The sequence below is a fragment of the Herpailurus yagouaroundi genome, unplaced genomic scaffold (genome assembly GCF_014898765.1).
Source record: "Herpailurus yagouaroundi ecotype Mexico unplaced genomic scaffold, PumYag 161, whole genome shotgun sequence".
Taxonomy (NCBI): Eukaryota; Metazoa; Chordata; class Mammalia; order Carnivora; family Felidae; genus Herpailurus; species Herpailurus yagouaroundi.
The window spans coordinates 20,428,384-20,442,615 of NW_024412402.1; the positions used below are offsets into that span (position 1 = coordinate 20,428,384).

General features: G+C 37.5%; 1 protein-coding gene across 4 annotated transcripts in view; it reads right to left on the reverse strand.

Annotated features, from left to right (window-relative positions):
* The window catches only part of ARHGAP32 (Rho GTPase activating protein 32), a 309,577-nt gene that overhangs the window by 198,660 nt on the left and 96,685 nt on the right, over positions 1-14,232 (reverse strand). For 2 of the 4 annotated variants that reach the window (XM_040483524.1, XM_040483525.1), the window contains exon 1: positions 12,036-12,151. The exons of the other annotated variants lie outside the window; for them this stretch is intronic. In XM_040483524.1, coding sequence (XP_040339458.1) covers positions 12,036-12,151 — 116 coding nt within the window. Of the gene's footprint in view, positions 1-12,035; positions 12,152-14,232 lie in introns of those variants that run through there. 4 annotated transcript variants of the gene reach the window in all.

Sequence of the window (14,232 nt, forward strand, 5' to 3'; positions counted from 1 at the left end):
AAGAATGTGGTAATTGCAGGGGACTTTAACACCCCACTTACAGAAATGGATAGATCATCTAGACACACGGTCAATAAAGAAACAAGGGCCCTGAATGAGACATTGGATCAGATGGACTTGACAGATATATTTAGAACTCTGCATCCCAAAGCAACAGAATATACTTTCTTCTCGAGTGCACATGGAACATTCTCCAAGATAGATCATATACTGGGTCACAAAACAGCCCTTCATAAGTTTACGAGAATTGAAATCATACCATGCATACTTTCAGACCACAATGCTATGAAGCTTGAAATCAACCACAGAAAAAAGTCTGGAAAACCTCCAAAAGCATGGAGGTTAAAGAACACCCTACTAACGAATGAGTGGGTCAACCAGGCAATTCGAGAAGAAATTAAAAAATATATGGAAACAAACGAAAATGAAAATACAACAATCCAAACGCTTTGGGACGCAGCGAAGGCAGTCCTGAGAGGAAAATACATTGCAATCCAGGCCTATCTCAAGAAACAAGAAAAATCCCAAATACAAAATCTAACAGCACACCTAAAGGAAATAGAAGCAGAACAGCAAAGGCAGCCTAAACCCAGCAGAAGAAGAGAAATAATAAAGATCAGAGCAGAAATAAACAATATAGAATCTAAAAAAACTGTAGAGCAGATCAACGAAACCAAGAGTTGGTTTTTTGAAAAAATAAACAAAATTGACAAACCTCTAGCCAGGCTTCTCAAAAAGAAAAGGGAGATGACCCAAATAGATAAAATCATGAATGAAAATGGAATGATTACAACCAATCCCTCAGAGATACAAACAATTATCAGGGAATACTATGAAAAATTATATGCCAACAAATTGGACAACCTGGAAGAAATGGACAAATTCCTGAACACCCACACTCTTCCAAAACTCAATCAGGAGGAAATAGAAAGCTTGAACAGACCCATCACCAGCGAAGAAATTGAATCGGTTATCAAAAATCTCCCAACAAATAAGAGTCCAGGACCAGATGGCTTCCCAGGGGAGTTCTACCAGACGTTTAAAGCAGAGATAATACCTATCCTTCTCAAGCTATTCCAAGAAATAGAAAGGGAAGGAAAACTTCCAGACTCATTCTATGAAGCCAGTATTCCTTTGATTCCTAAACCAGACAGAGACCCAGTAAAAAAAGAGAACTACAGGCCAATATCCCTGATGAATATGGATGCCAAAATTCTCAATAAGATACTAGCAAATCGAATTCAACGTCATATAAAAAGAATTATTCACCATGATCAAGTGGGGTTCATTCCTGGGATGCAGGGCTGGTTCAACATTCGCAAATCAATCAACGTGATACATCACATTAACAAAAAAAAAGAGAAAAACCATATGATCCTGTCAATCGATGCAGAAAAGGCCTTTGACAAAATCCAGCACCCTTTCTTAATAAAAACCCTTGAGAAAGTCGGGATAGAAGGAACATACTTAAAGATCATAAAAGCCATTTATGAAAAGCCCACAGCTAACATCATCCTCAACGGGGAAAAACTGAGAGCTTTTTCCCTGAGATCAGGAACACGACAGGGATGCCCACTCTCACCGCTGTTGTTTAACATAGTGCTGGAAGTTCTAGCATCAGCAATCAGACAACAAAAGGAAATCAAAGGCATCAAAATTGGCAAAGATGAAGTCAAGCTTTCGCTTTTTGCAGATGACATGATATTATACATGGAAAATCCGCCAGACTCCACCAAAAGTCTGCTAGAACTGATACATGAATTCAGCAAAGTTGCAGGATACAAAATCAATGTACAGAAATCAGTTGCATTCTTATACACTAACAATGAAGCAACAGAAAGACAAATAAAGAAACTGATCCCATTCACAATTGCACCAAGAAGCATAAAATACCTAGGAATAAATCTAACCAAAGATGTAAAGGATCTGTATGCTGAAAACTATAGAAAGCTTATGAAGGTAATTGAAGAAGATTTAAAGAAATGGAAAGACATTCCCTGCTCATGGATTGGAAGAATAAATATTGTCAAAATGTCAATACTACCCAAAGCTATCTACACATTCAATGCAATCCCAATCAAAATTGCACCAGCATTCTTCTCGAAACTAGAACAAGCAATCCTAAAATTCATATGGAACCACAAAAGGCCCCGAATAGCCAAAGTAATTTTGAAGAAGAAGACCAAAGCAGGAGGCATCACAATCCCAGACTTTAGCCTCTACTACAAAGCTGTCATCATCAAGACAGCATGGTATTGGCACAAAAACAGACACATAGACCAATGGAATAGAATAGAAACCCCAGAACTAGACCCACAAACGTATGGCCAACTCATCTTTGACAAAGCAGGAAAGAACATCCAATGGAAAAAAGACAGTCTCTTTAACAAATGGTGCTGGGAGAACTGGACAGCAACATGCAGAAGGTTGAAACTAGACCACTTTCTCACACCATTCACAAAAATAAACTCAAAATGGATAAAGGACCTGAATGTGAGACAGGAAACCATCAAAACCTTAGAGGAGAAAGCAGGAAAAGACCTCTCTGACCTCAGCCGTAGCAATCTCTTACTCGACACATCCCCAAAGGCAAGGGAATTAAAAGCAAAAGTGAATTACTGGGACCTTATGAAGATAAAAAGCTTCTGCACAGCAAAGGAAACAACCAACAAAACTAAAAGGCAACCAACGGAATGGGAAAAGATATTTGCAAATGACATATCGGACAAAGGGCTAGTATCCAAAATCTATAAAGAGCTCACCAAACTCCACACCCGAAAAGCAAATAACCCAGTGAAGAAATGGGCAGAAAACATGAATAGACACTTCTCTAAAGAAGACATCCGGATGGCCAACAGGCACATGAAAAGATGTTCAGCGTCGCTCCTTATCAGGGAAATACAAATCAAAACCACACTCAGATATCACCTCACGCCAGTCAGAGTGGCCAAAATGAACAAATCAGGAGACTATAGATGCTGGAGAGGATGTGGAGAAACGGGAACCCCCTTGCACTGTTGGTGGGAATGCAAATTGGTGCAGCCGCTCTGGAAAGCAGTGTGGAGGTTCCTCAGAAAATTAAAAATAGACCTACCCTATGACCCAGCAATAGCACTGCTAGGAATTTATCCAAGGGACACAGGAGTACTGATGCATAGGGGCACTTGTACCCCAATGTTCATAGCAGCACTCTCAACAATAGCCAAATTATGGAAAGAGCCTAAATGTCCATCAACTGATGAATGGATAAAGAAATTGTGGTTTATATACACTATGGAATACTACGTGGCAATGAGAAAAAATGAAATATGGCCTTTTGTAGCAACGTGGATGGAACTGGAGAGTGTGATGCTAAGTGAAATAAGCCATACAGAGAAAGACAGATACCATATGGTTTCACTCTTATGTGGATCCTGAGAAACTTAACAGGAACCCATGGGGGAGGGGAAGGAAAAAAAAAAAAGAGGTTAGAGTGGGAGAGAGCCAAAGCATAAGAGACTGTTGAGAACTGAGAGCAAACTGAGGGTTGATGGGGGGTGGGAGGGAGGAGAGGGTGGGTGATGGGTATTGAGGAGGGCACCTTTTGGGATGAGCACTGGGTGTTGTATGGAAACCAATTTGACAATAAATTTCATATATAAATAAAAAAAAAGAATACATCCACACTAAGTATGAAAGCACTGTGTAAATATGCTACTTTGTGTACAAAAATGGAAGAATACATTTATTCCTCTATTACAACCCACTTTTTGCATAAAAAAGTATCATATCTACACACCACTATGTAGTTGTCTAGTATTTCCTGCAGCAAACTTCAAATTTCCATGAGTTTACAAAGAGTTTCTTTGCTGTTTTTACACTGTATGATACTCCACTGTGTAGATGTTCCACAATTTAACCAGTCCCCTACTGATGGGATTCTTGCATGATTTCCAATCTTTTGCTATTACAAACAATACTACGGTAAGCTTCTAAATATGCCATTAATACATATGTGCAAGTATATCTGAGAGGCAAATTCTCCATAATGAAAAAATTCTTTTTATACACAAGCTGTTGTTTCTAGCGGGTTACTGGTCTTTTCTTACCTATTTTTAGGTCTTTATATATTAAAGAGATCAGTCCCTCATCTGTAATATGAGTTCCAAGTATTTTTCCCAGATTGTCATTTGTCCTTTTTTTGTAATGCAGATGTTTTCTATTTTATGTGGTTGAATTTCACAACTCTTTCCTTTGTGGGTTTTGCGTTTTAAAGAATAGCTCTAAAGCCTTCCTTGACCCCCCAAATGTTTTTTCCCACGTATTCTTTTAAAATTTTTGTGATTTCATTTAATAAACATATCTTTAGTCATTTTAGAATGTATTCTTGGTATGAGGTATGACTTCAATTTTTTTTATTTTCCACTGATGCACACCAAGTTTCCCCCAAGGTACTTACTGAATAGCACACACTGTCCCTATGGGTTTTTGAGAGGCCATCTTCACCATATCTAAGTCTTCCTATGTGTCTGAATATATTTCTAGGCTTTCCATTCTATCCCATTATGCCTTCTATTCAGGTACCAGCACCACAAAGTTTTAATTATTGAGACTTTATAGTATAATATCTGGTTGTATTTAGTCCTTGCTTCTTTTCTTCTTCCCAAAGATCCTTGGTGAAGTTATTTAGCCAAGATCAACTTATTTTCAAAATCAATGTGTCTAGGTTTTAAAAAATTGTTATTATTACATAAATTTATAATAAACTGGTAATTTTTTAATGCTTATTTATTTTTCAGAGAGCATGAGCAGGGGAGGGGCAGAGAGAGAAGGGGACAGAGGATCCAAAGTGGGCTGTGCCCTGACAACCGTGAGTCCGATGTGGGGCTCGAACTCACAAACCATAAGATCATGACCTGAGCCAAAGTCAGACACTCAACCAGCTAAGCCACCCAGGCAGCCCAATAAACTCACATCTTCATGATGTTGAATATCTCCAGCTATGAACAAGGTGTATCTTTTCATTTCTTCCAAATGTCTTTTATGTCTTCAGTAATGTTTTATTTTTAATTCAAATATGTCAAATGTTAAATTTATTTCTGGGTATTTTATTTCCGTTTTTCTTAAAATTGGCACTTTTTCTTCCATTACATCTTCTAACTAGTTACTATCTGATACACTATTATTAGCCCTGTTGTGCAGATAGGAAAACTGAAATGCACTAACACATCTTAGTCATTCCAGATGTGGTGAGCTGTTTTCTCCTGGAAGTTTCCACTTTACATCCTGAGGAAGACACTGAAATAAACCATTCACATCTCTAGAGACACACTAGACTGCCTAACAGACACCACAACACTCTGCCTCACTGAATGTTCTCTTCAGAAGTTTCCTCTCTAAAGCCATGGGAAAAAGTACCAGTAGACTTCCAATTCAAGACTGCACGTATGTTAAGAAAGAGATCTCTCTTTTCTCTCCAAGTCTCTGAAAAGCCTCTGAAAGCTAAATAAGAGGAAACAAATCCTTAACAGAATGCTATGGGTGGAAGCAGCAGGACAGAGGTCTTGATAAGCAAGTGGGACCACAGTGAATGGTAAACCCAAAGAGGAAAACAGGCCTAAGGAGGCTACACTCCCACTTCTCTCCACAACAAAAGAGGTATTTGCCCCTAAGGAATTAATAAAAACTGTAAAATCACTCTGTAAAGAAATTTAACCATCAATTAGAAGGACCAGGGCTCCTAATGTGGGTGTCTGCACCTATGAGAAACTAGATGCATCATGGGACTACTAAAGAAAACAGCTAAGGGAAAGAGGCAAAGAAGGGCAGACATCTAGCTTAGTAGTTAAAAGCATAAATTCCATTCAGTCAGAAAAAATACCACATGTACACTAAATAAATAGTCACAAAGCTAAAGAAGACAATAACACAAATGTATTATTTACAGGTACCAGTGCATATGCTATGTCTATATAAAAAAAAAAAAAAAAAACCTTAAGAACTATTTCCCTACTCAGATTGAATTTGGAAGATTAAAGATTTTACTGGTGGCCTAAATAAACAGTATAAGGAATACATCAAATCAAAAAAATAAAAATGTAAAGAGAAATATATCATGATTAAAGGACAGATTAGGAAGACTTGATATGTAATAAATAGGTTCCACAATGAGACACTTATTGTAGATAGAAGAGAGGGGAAAATTAAATAAATAATAAGTAATAATAAAAAGTTCTGTTCTAACATGAAAACTTCAATCTATGGATTGAATGTCACTGAGCTCCAAGCTGAAGAACTAAGGATAAAATACATGTAAGTAAGGATAAAAAGACTGTGTTACAAGCATTCAGACAGAAAGTACAAAAAAAAAAAAAAAAAAAAAAAAGGCACGAGTACAGGCAAGAAATCAGAGTACATCATTCATGGAACTTATGTGAACAAAACACTCAAGAAAAAAAAAAAAGCCAAATGTACCAGAACAGACACATGAAGATGGAAGAGGATAAAAAGGAAACAACATTGGTCCTGACCAATGATACATATAATTAAATGTGAATAAATGACAAAAAGTATTAAAACATCTGAGCAAAAAACTGGGGTTTGGGGTGGGGTAAGATGCTGGTAAGTTTAAAAGAGTATCCAAAGGGGACTGAGAGAAAGAGGATGGAAAAGGATTCTAAAGATCTTGTCTTAAGAGGAAGAGAAATAGAAAAGAGAACCATGGTAGAAAAAGACAGCACACCTGAGTGGAAGAAATTATTTGATTCTCTAATAATAAAGAAAATACATATCTGAATATAAGAGCATGGAAAGAGAAGCTAATCATTAATGGAAAGTAAAACTATAGCATATCTTCTAAAATTAAATGTCCAGAAAGGTTTTGCTTGTTCTCATTTTAATCTTGCTAGGCTATCACTTGATTGTTTTTTAAGGAAATTGACTATATTACATTTACAAACAATACTTTATATGTTCCAGGGGTTTTCATTTACTGAGTTTGAACATGCAAGTGACTGTTTAAGGGAGTTTTCATGTTTCAGTAATATGCAAAGGTTAAGGAAAAATTGGTTTTTAAGGTTTAAATAAACAACCTAATAGCCAGGAACTTTGACATACTTTTCTATCGTTTCTGTACTCTAAGGCCCTTCTCGAACATCAAAAAACTCATACAGGCAGGTAGAAGAAAGGTTTACCTTGGATTCCATCCCAAAGAGTTTAATTACTGAAATACCAAGAAAGCCCTGTACTAGCATGCCTCATGGTTAAGACAGATTTATTTCACAGATTATAAAGACAGCCCAAAGGCTAGACTCCAATACTGCATAAAATTTTCTGAGATTAAGTGATGTTCATATCAGACTTTGCTGATCATAATTAAATTTATTATCCTTGTGACACTGGTAAGAGTATGTTAGGTGAAAATTACACTTTATGTTGAAAGAATATTTTAAGGACTCACCTGTATTCTAGATCACACATTCAGGGTTATGGAGTAATACTCATCTTTTTTGGTAAGATACATTTTTTTTTGGTATCATACATAACAGATTATTAAGGGCGAGATGCCTATGAGAAGTCACAGAGTATAAAACAGACCTGGGTTGTAATATAGGTATACATGTCATTGGTTAATTATTAATGCTACCTCTCTATCCTTCCAGGCTCATAAAAACTGAGGATCCCCAAATCAAAAAAATTTCTGAAGATGACAGAAGAACAGCCAAGGAATTAAAAGCAAGGAATTGTGAAATAGCTTTATAGGCTTCCAGAGAAATTTAGCCGTCAAAAGAAATCATTCTAAATCTAAAAGAAAAGTAAAAGCCTAGAAGAAATAGAATACCATATTCAAAAGCCATTGTTACCTATTAGGATTGCTGCAGTTATCTTCTAACTCACAGTATCATTTCCAATAAGGCCGAGAATTAATGAAGCAACCAACAAATCAAGTGCATGAACTATTATTAGTCATATGATGCTATAAACCAATGAAGACACTGCAAAATAAATTAAAACATGTTCACCAAACCATCTGGTTTAACTAAAGTTACAAGTTTCTCTTTTCACCTAAAATCACTTTATTACGGAGTTAAAGCAAAGATCTTATTGAAAGATCTGGGCATCTACAAACTGATTTTAAAAGCACGCAGTCTAGGGCCACCTGGGTGGCTCACTCAATTGGGCATCCAATTCTTGATACATGCTCAGGTCATGATCTCGTAGTTCTGTGCGGCCTGCACTGGGCTCTGCACTGATGGCCCAGAGCCTGCTTGAGATTCTTCCTCTCTCTCTGCTCTTACACTGCTCACACTTTCTCTTTTTCAAAAATAAATAATAAACTTTTTTAAAAAATGTATTAAAAACACATAGTTCTGAAGATGTGGTTCATTTATGCACTATATCATCTCTGTAAGTGTTTCGAACTATTATGTCATACTTGCCAGGCTATGTATCTGTCAGTAACATAATACTACAGAAGACTAAACTAGATTATATGACAAACATTTCTAATCTTAAATGCCAAAGAACCAGAACCCTTATGATAATGAGTTAGTAATAACTGCTAGGTGTTCTAGAGGTCATTACTTAAAAAAAAATTTTTTAATGTTTATTTTTGAGAGACAGAGACAGAGTGAGAGCAGGGGAGTAGAAAGAGAGGGGGACACAGAATCTGAAGTAGGCTCCAGGCTCAGAGTTGTCAGCAGCACAGAGCCCCATGCGGGGCTCAAAACCACAAACCATGGGATTGTGACCTGAGCCAAAGTCGGACCGGACCCTCAACCGACTGAGCCACCCAGGCACCCCATAGAGGTCATCACATTTAAAAGATCACATTATTATATGCATTAGTTCACTTTTATGTTCACTGAAAAAACTACACACATCACCATTGCTCAAAATCCCTCAAAGAAAGAATTTCAGAACTAAGATGTCAGCTTTAAAGTCTCTTAAAAGTTATCACTTACCAGAAAATAACCTTTAGCAGCTAAATGTTACACTAAAGTCTTTCACTTTCAAGATCAATCACACCTGGGTTCAAAATTTTGCTCTACCATATACTACAATGTGGACTATGTGTGACTTTCTGAGTGATAATTTCCTCATCTGGAAAATGGGGAAAATAGTACCTATTTTATAGGCTTGATACACAGATAACTGACATCCTGTACATAACATATTTGGCTTAATATATTGCATATAACAACTCCAAAATTAAATTTTTCTGTCTTAAAATAATTAAAACATTTCTGCTTTTCCTTTTTTGCCTCACATTCCTTATTTACAAAAGGGCTCTTCCAATGATGTTTAAGGACTACTGAATTCTAAGGACTGTGACAATCTTTAAATATTCTAGTTGAATTACTATTTTACCATAGTGATAATGGTAGAAAATAACTTCACTCTACAAATAAGAAATCAGAAAATGAGACATTTGTGAGTCAGCGGTACAAGTTTGAACTACTGCTAAGAAGAAGACTGGGCAACTCCCCACAGGGCTAGAATGTAAGAAAAAGTATCCTTTCCTCCAACCAAGTCTAAAAATAAATGCTATTCTAAAAGCTACTGGGACAGACATGAACACCCCTCCATGAGTATTTCGTCCTAACGCAGATGACAGCTGGGCAGCACCAGGAACCTACATTGTAGGTATGGTAGAACTTTATACTCTTATCAGACACGGTGTCTCAACACAATGCTATTTTTCTAAGAATGAATTTAAAACGTAGCTTAGAATCTATTCAGAGAAAAAGAATAGCACACAATCTTTTGCCCTTGCTGTGTGCGTATGCGACTGAGTGTGTATAAGTGGAAATTAACTAGAATGTAAACAATAAGGACAGTTTGATTTAATGTAAGATTTTAAAGAAACACATGAAGACTCTTCTGTATATTTTCTTAATGATTAAATTGCTTTTACTAAAACAACTCTAACATTGAGTCTACCATTTGGTTCTCCCAAGGCTACAGCTGCAACTCCTACCATTCAACCCTTCACCTCCGACACCCACACACATTTTTTTCTGCTAGGCATTTTAGCTGGAACGCGGCTGTGAATGTTGTAAAGGCACTGTGCTGCCGCGTTTCCTCATGTCTTACTGCTGAATAGGTGAGAAACACTACATGAAATACGGCCTTACTCAGATCTCTCTGTTGCGCTTACAAATAAAAATAAAGTAAGATCAAACCCCAAAGACCTATTTGGTCTGGGAGAGCCATGAAGCTATTCAGATATGAAATATCATAATAAAAAGGATCAATGCTTTGTGGTGTATCATGGTTTCCTAAAACAAAGCAAGTACTAACAGAGCTCAGCTTCTCAGGATGAAAATGCTATCACATAGGCTTGAGGAAAAGAAAAGTTCCATCTTGCACAGATTTGCTCTCAAATTTAACAATCAAAAGAAAATCCCAGATAGTCTCCTGTTGTCTAACAAGTAAATTGAGAATGACATCACCAAATCTATTACAACAAAGTCCTGTTTCTTCCTTTGACTAATATCCCAAAACAACTTTTAAAGTTTTAATACCAAGTCAAACAGTTTTAACACAGACAAAATAAATACTTTATTTCTTCTAATTGTTCATGAGACACTGCCATATTGTAAGGAATTTGTGTAACATCAGCATATCTTGGGAGAGAAGCAGCTTACTCAAATAAGAAAGGACAAATAAAATTATGGGAAGAATGAGAAAGTTGATACAAAAATAAGAACTTCATATGCTAATAATTCATTTTCATACTTGGAACATTAAATTTTTCTTCAAAATTTAAAACATACTTGTTCATTATAACCACTGAGTGACAAATTTAATGTAGCTTATCAGGACTTCCTTATATTCAATCCCTTCTGTCCTTTATCCTAGACGTTATTTTTAAGTTTATTTATTTATTTTGAGACAGAGAGACACTGTAAGCAGGGGAGGGGCAGAGAGAGAGGGAGAGACAGAATTCTAAGCAGGCTCCGAATGGTCAGCACACAGCCTGACATGGGGCTCTATCTGACAAACCATGAGATCATGACCTGAGCTGAAATCAAGTCAGATGCTTAACTGACTGAGCCACCTAAGTAGCCCTATCCTAGGCTTTAAAGATAAAGAAATTCTTTACCTTCAGAGAGACTCTTCTTGAACATTAAACATAAAGACAAGCTCTGGTGTAAATAATGGTATGTTCACCTACCCAAGTATGCACAGGTAAAATTATTAAAAGATGTTTAATTGCTCATGTGGGTGACAGTGATAATATGTAGAACAAACTTCTTCAAGAGGTGTTTTAGTAACTCCAAAAGAATGAATCTGCTAACCATGTTCGGGGGAAAAAATGCCTTCTAAAATCTGTAACAGCATGAATAAACCAATGGTCTGTCTCCACAAGCTGGGGAAGATCTTTACCAGTACCACCAAACTTTGAGAACTGCTTAATGGGGAAGCATTTCCTAAAAATTTCAATTATGAAGTTACAACTAGAGATTGAAAACCAAGAAAGATTCGCAAGGGAGGAGGGAGGGGGAAGGGGAATGAGATAGAAGATCAGAGACAAAAGTAAGGATCAAACCCATGAAATAATTTGTACTTATAGTCAAAATGTTTTACTTGCATGAATAACGCAGCAAAAGCATCCACGCACATGCACACACACAAACATTCCAAGAAAAAGAGGAAGAAAAAATCTTATTACATTCAAATTCAGATCAAATCTATTAGGTACAAATCAGATACAGGAAGGAGTGGTAGTTCATTCATTATGAGTCTCTACTTGAAATTCCTGAAATGCTACTACAAAACCTGTCTAACACCTTCTCTTCCTGGTGTTCTAACAAGTCATTTAAAATGCATTTTATAAGCTCAGGGCATGTTGTGGAATGAAGAGAGCTATGTACAACTAGAAACGTCTTCTTTTCAGCTCCAAACCTTCCCCCCACAGAAAAGACAGTCCTACTAGAAAAGAGATTAAAATAGAAAAAATGGGAAAGAGGTGTGGGGTGGAGGGAGTGGCAGGAGGAACAAAGATGAGAGAGAGAGACAGAGAGAGAGAGAACTGCGAATTCCACAATTACCTGAAGTTGTCTTCCCTTTCTCCCTCTTCACTTCCAGACACCTGAGTTGGAATTTCAGAATCCAACCAGAAAACACTATCATCTCCTGAAGTGCTACTCTCACTTTCAGTCTCCATCTTGTATTCGAAAAATGTAAACCTCAAGGCATGGATAAAGAACACCACCAATGTTCAAGTTGTTCAGCTCTGTTTATGTACACTCAGGTGTGTGGCTGATACACAGTGATATGTGATCGTGCCGGGCCACAGTCTATTACGTGCTCGCTTAATTACAGTTGGGGTAAAGACAGGAAATCACATATAGCACACTCACCGCCTCTGAGTGCTGCACCTGTGACACCAGAGTCCCTCCCACTGCCTCAGGCTCTGTGACCTACATAACCAAACGCAAAACCCAAACGAAGGTGGTTTTTCCCTAATTTATTTAGTAACTATTTTTCTGTTCTCAAAGTTTCCAGTTAATAAGTTAAAAATAGGCATTTTCAAAGTGCAGGATGCTCTTATTTTGCTATCTCAGACTTAAGAAAGGTAAACAAAAAAGTAAAAAGGATAACATTTTATGTAAAAGTCTCCTGGGCCAACCACAATGAGAGACACACTTACAGACCTCACAGTTAAAAAGGATCACAGTTCAGAGAGAAGGTAAGCCTGCCGTAGGGACCTGCAGGCCTTCTAATATTACATCCATCTTTCCTTCCCCTCAGTAATAACTGCCAGATACACCTTGCTCAGGTATCCAAAACGGGACATAACAGCCGGGCTTGTCCATAGCCTTTTAAAGAAAAATGAATAAATACCGTAAGTTAAAAGACATTGACTATTACATCAAATAAAGGCATGTGACACTTTTACACATCATTTAAATTGCAGATGCCCATGGGAGCAATACAATGACCTGCTGGGAAATGAGTGAAAAGTATAGCATCGGTAACACTGGCAATGACAACTGTTACTTAGAAAACAGCCATGTTGTTACCAACCACTGACATGTCAGATATTTATCTTTTGGCCCAGCAATTCCCTTTCTAGGAAATTGCCTTATTTTCACAGGTGGAAATAAGAACTGAACTGAAATATTCATGGCAGTCAACTTTATAACAGTAAAATAGAATAGCGAAAACAATCTAACTTGCTCATTAACAGAAAACTGGATAACCAAATTATGGAATACCCATCAAAGGGAGTGCTATACAGTTGGGTAAATGAGAAACACAAGGCAGCCCTATTGGTCATGATGTGAAACAAACCCTAAGGCCCACCATTAAGACAAAGAAGAGAGAGGTAAAGGTGTAGAACAGTATATATGATTTGTTCCCATTCACATTTTAAAACAGGAAGGGGAAACACACATGGCTAACATGTGCAGAATATGTAGAGAAGGACGGCATGCGATCTCCGAGAGAAAACACAGCTAGACAAGAAGCATGAGAGGGAGACAGGTTTTCACTGTACCATGTGCACACAATGCTTGGAAAATAATAACTAATTTTAATATAGTCTTTATATCCCTCAGCAAACAATCCAATTTTTAAGTATTATTTCAAATCAGGTCTTTTTTTTCCTCCTAAGCAGTCCTAACTCCTTGAATCTGTTTCATGAATCCAACTTATCTTTCCTTTTAATCATTTATTTTGTTTTCATTACTGTCATTGATTTGCCTCACTTCCTCAAGTCCTTTTAAACATGAAAACATGAACTGGAAGCAGTATTTTTACACAGAATAGTGAGGGCAGTCTGAGCAATACAAGCTCACTCAGGAAATCTTTTCTAGTCCTGCCGCCACTGCAGAACCTCCCCAGACACCCCTGCTGCAGTGAGCCTTCAATCCCACCAACCTGACCTATGCACCAAAGCCAACCTTCCACAGGCCTCACAGGTTTTAAGTTGATTTATTTACTTATCTCTCTCTGAAAGAGAGAGAGAGAGTGGGGCGCCTGGGTGGCGCAGTCGGTTAAGCGTCCGGCTTCAGCCAGGTCACGATCTCACAGTTTGTGAGTTCGAGCCCCGCGTCGGGCTCTGGGCTGATGGCTCAGAGCCTGGAGCCTGTTTCCGATTCTATGTCTCCCTCTCTCTGCCCCCCCGCCCCCCGTTCATGCTCTGTCTCTCTCTGTCCCCAAAATAATAAATAAATAAACGTTGAAAAAAAAATTAAAAAAAAAAAAAAAAAGAAAGAGAGAGTGTGAACAGGCGTGTTCATG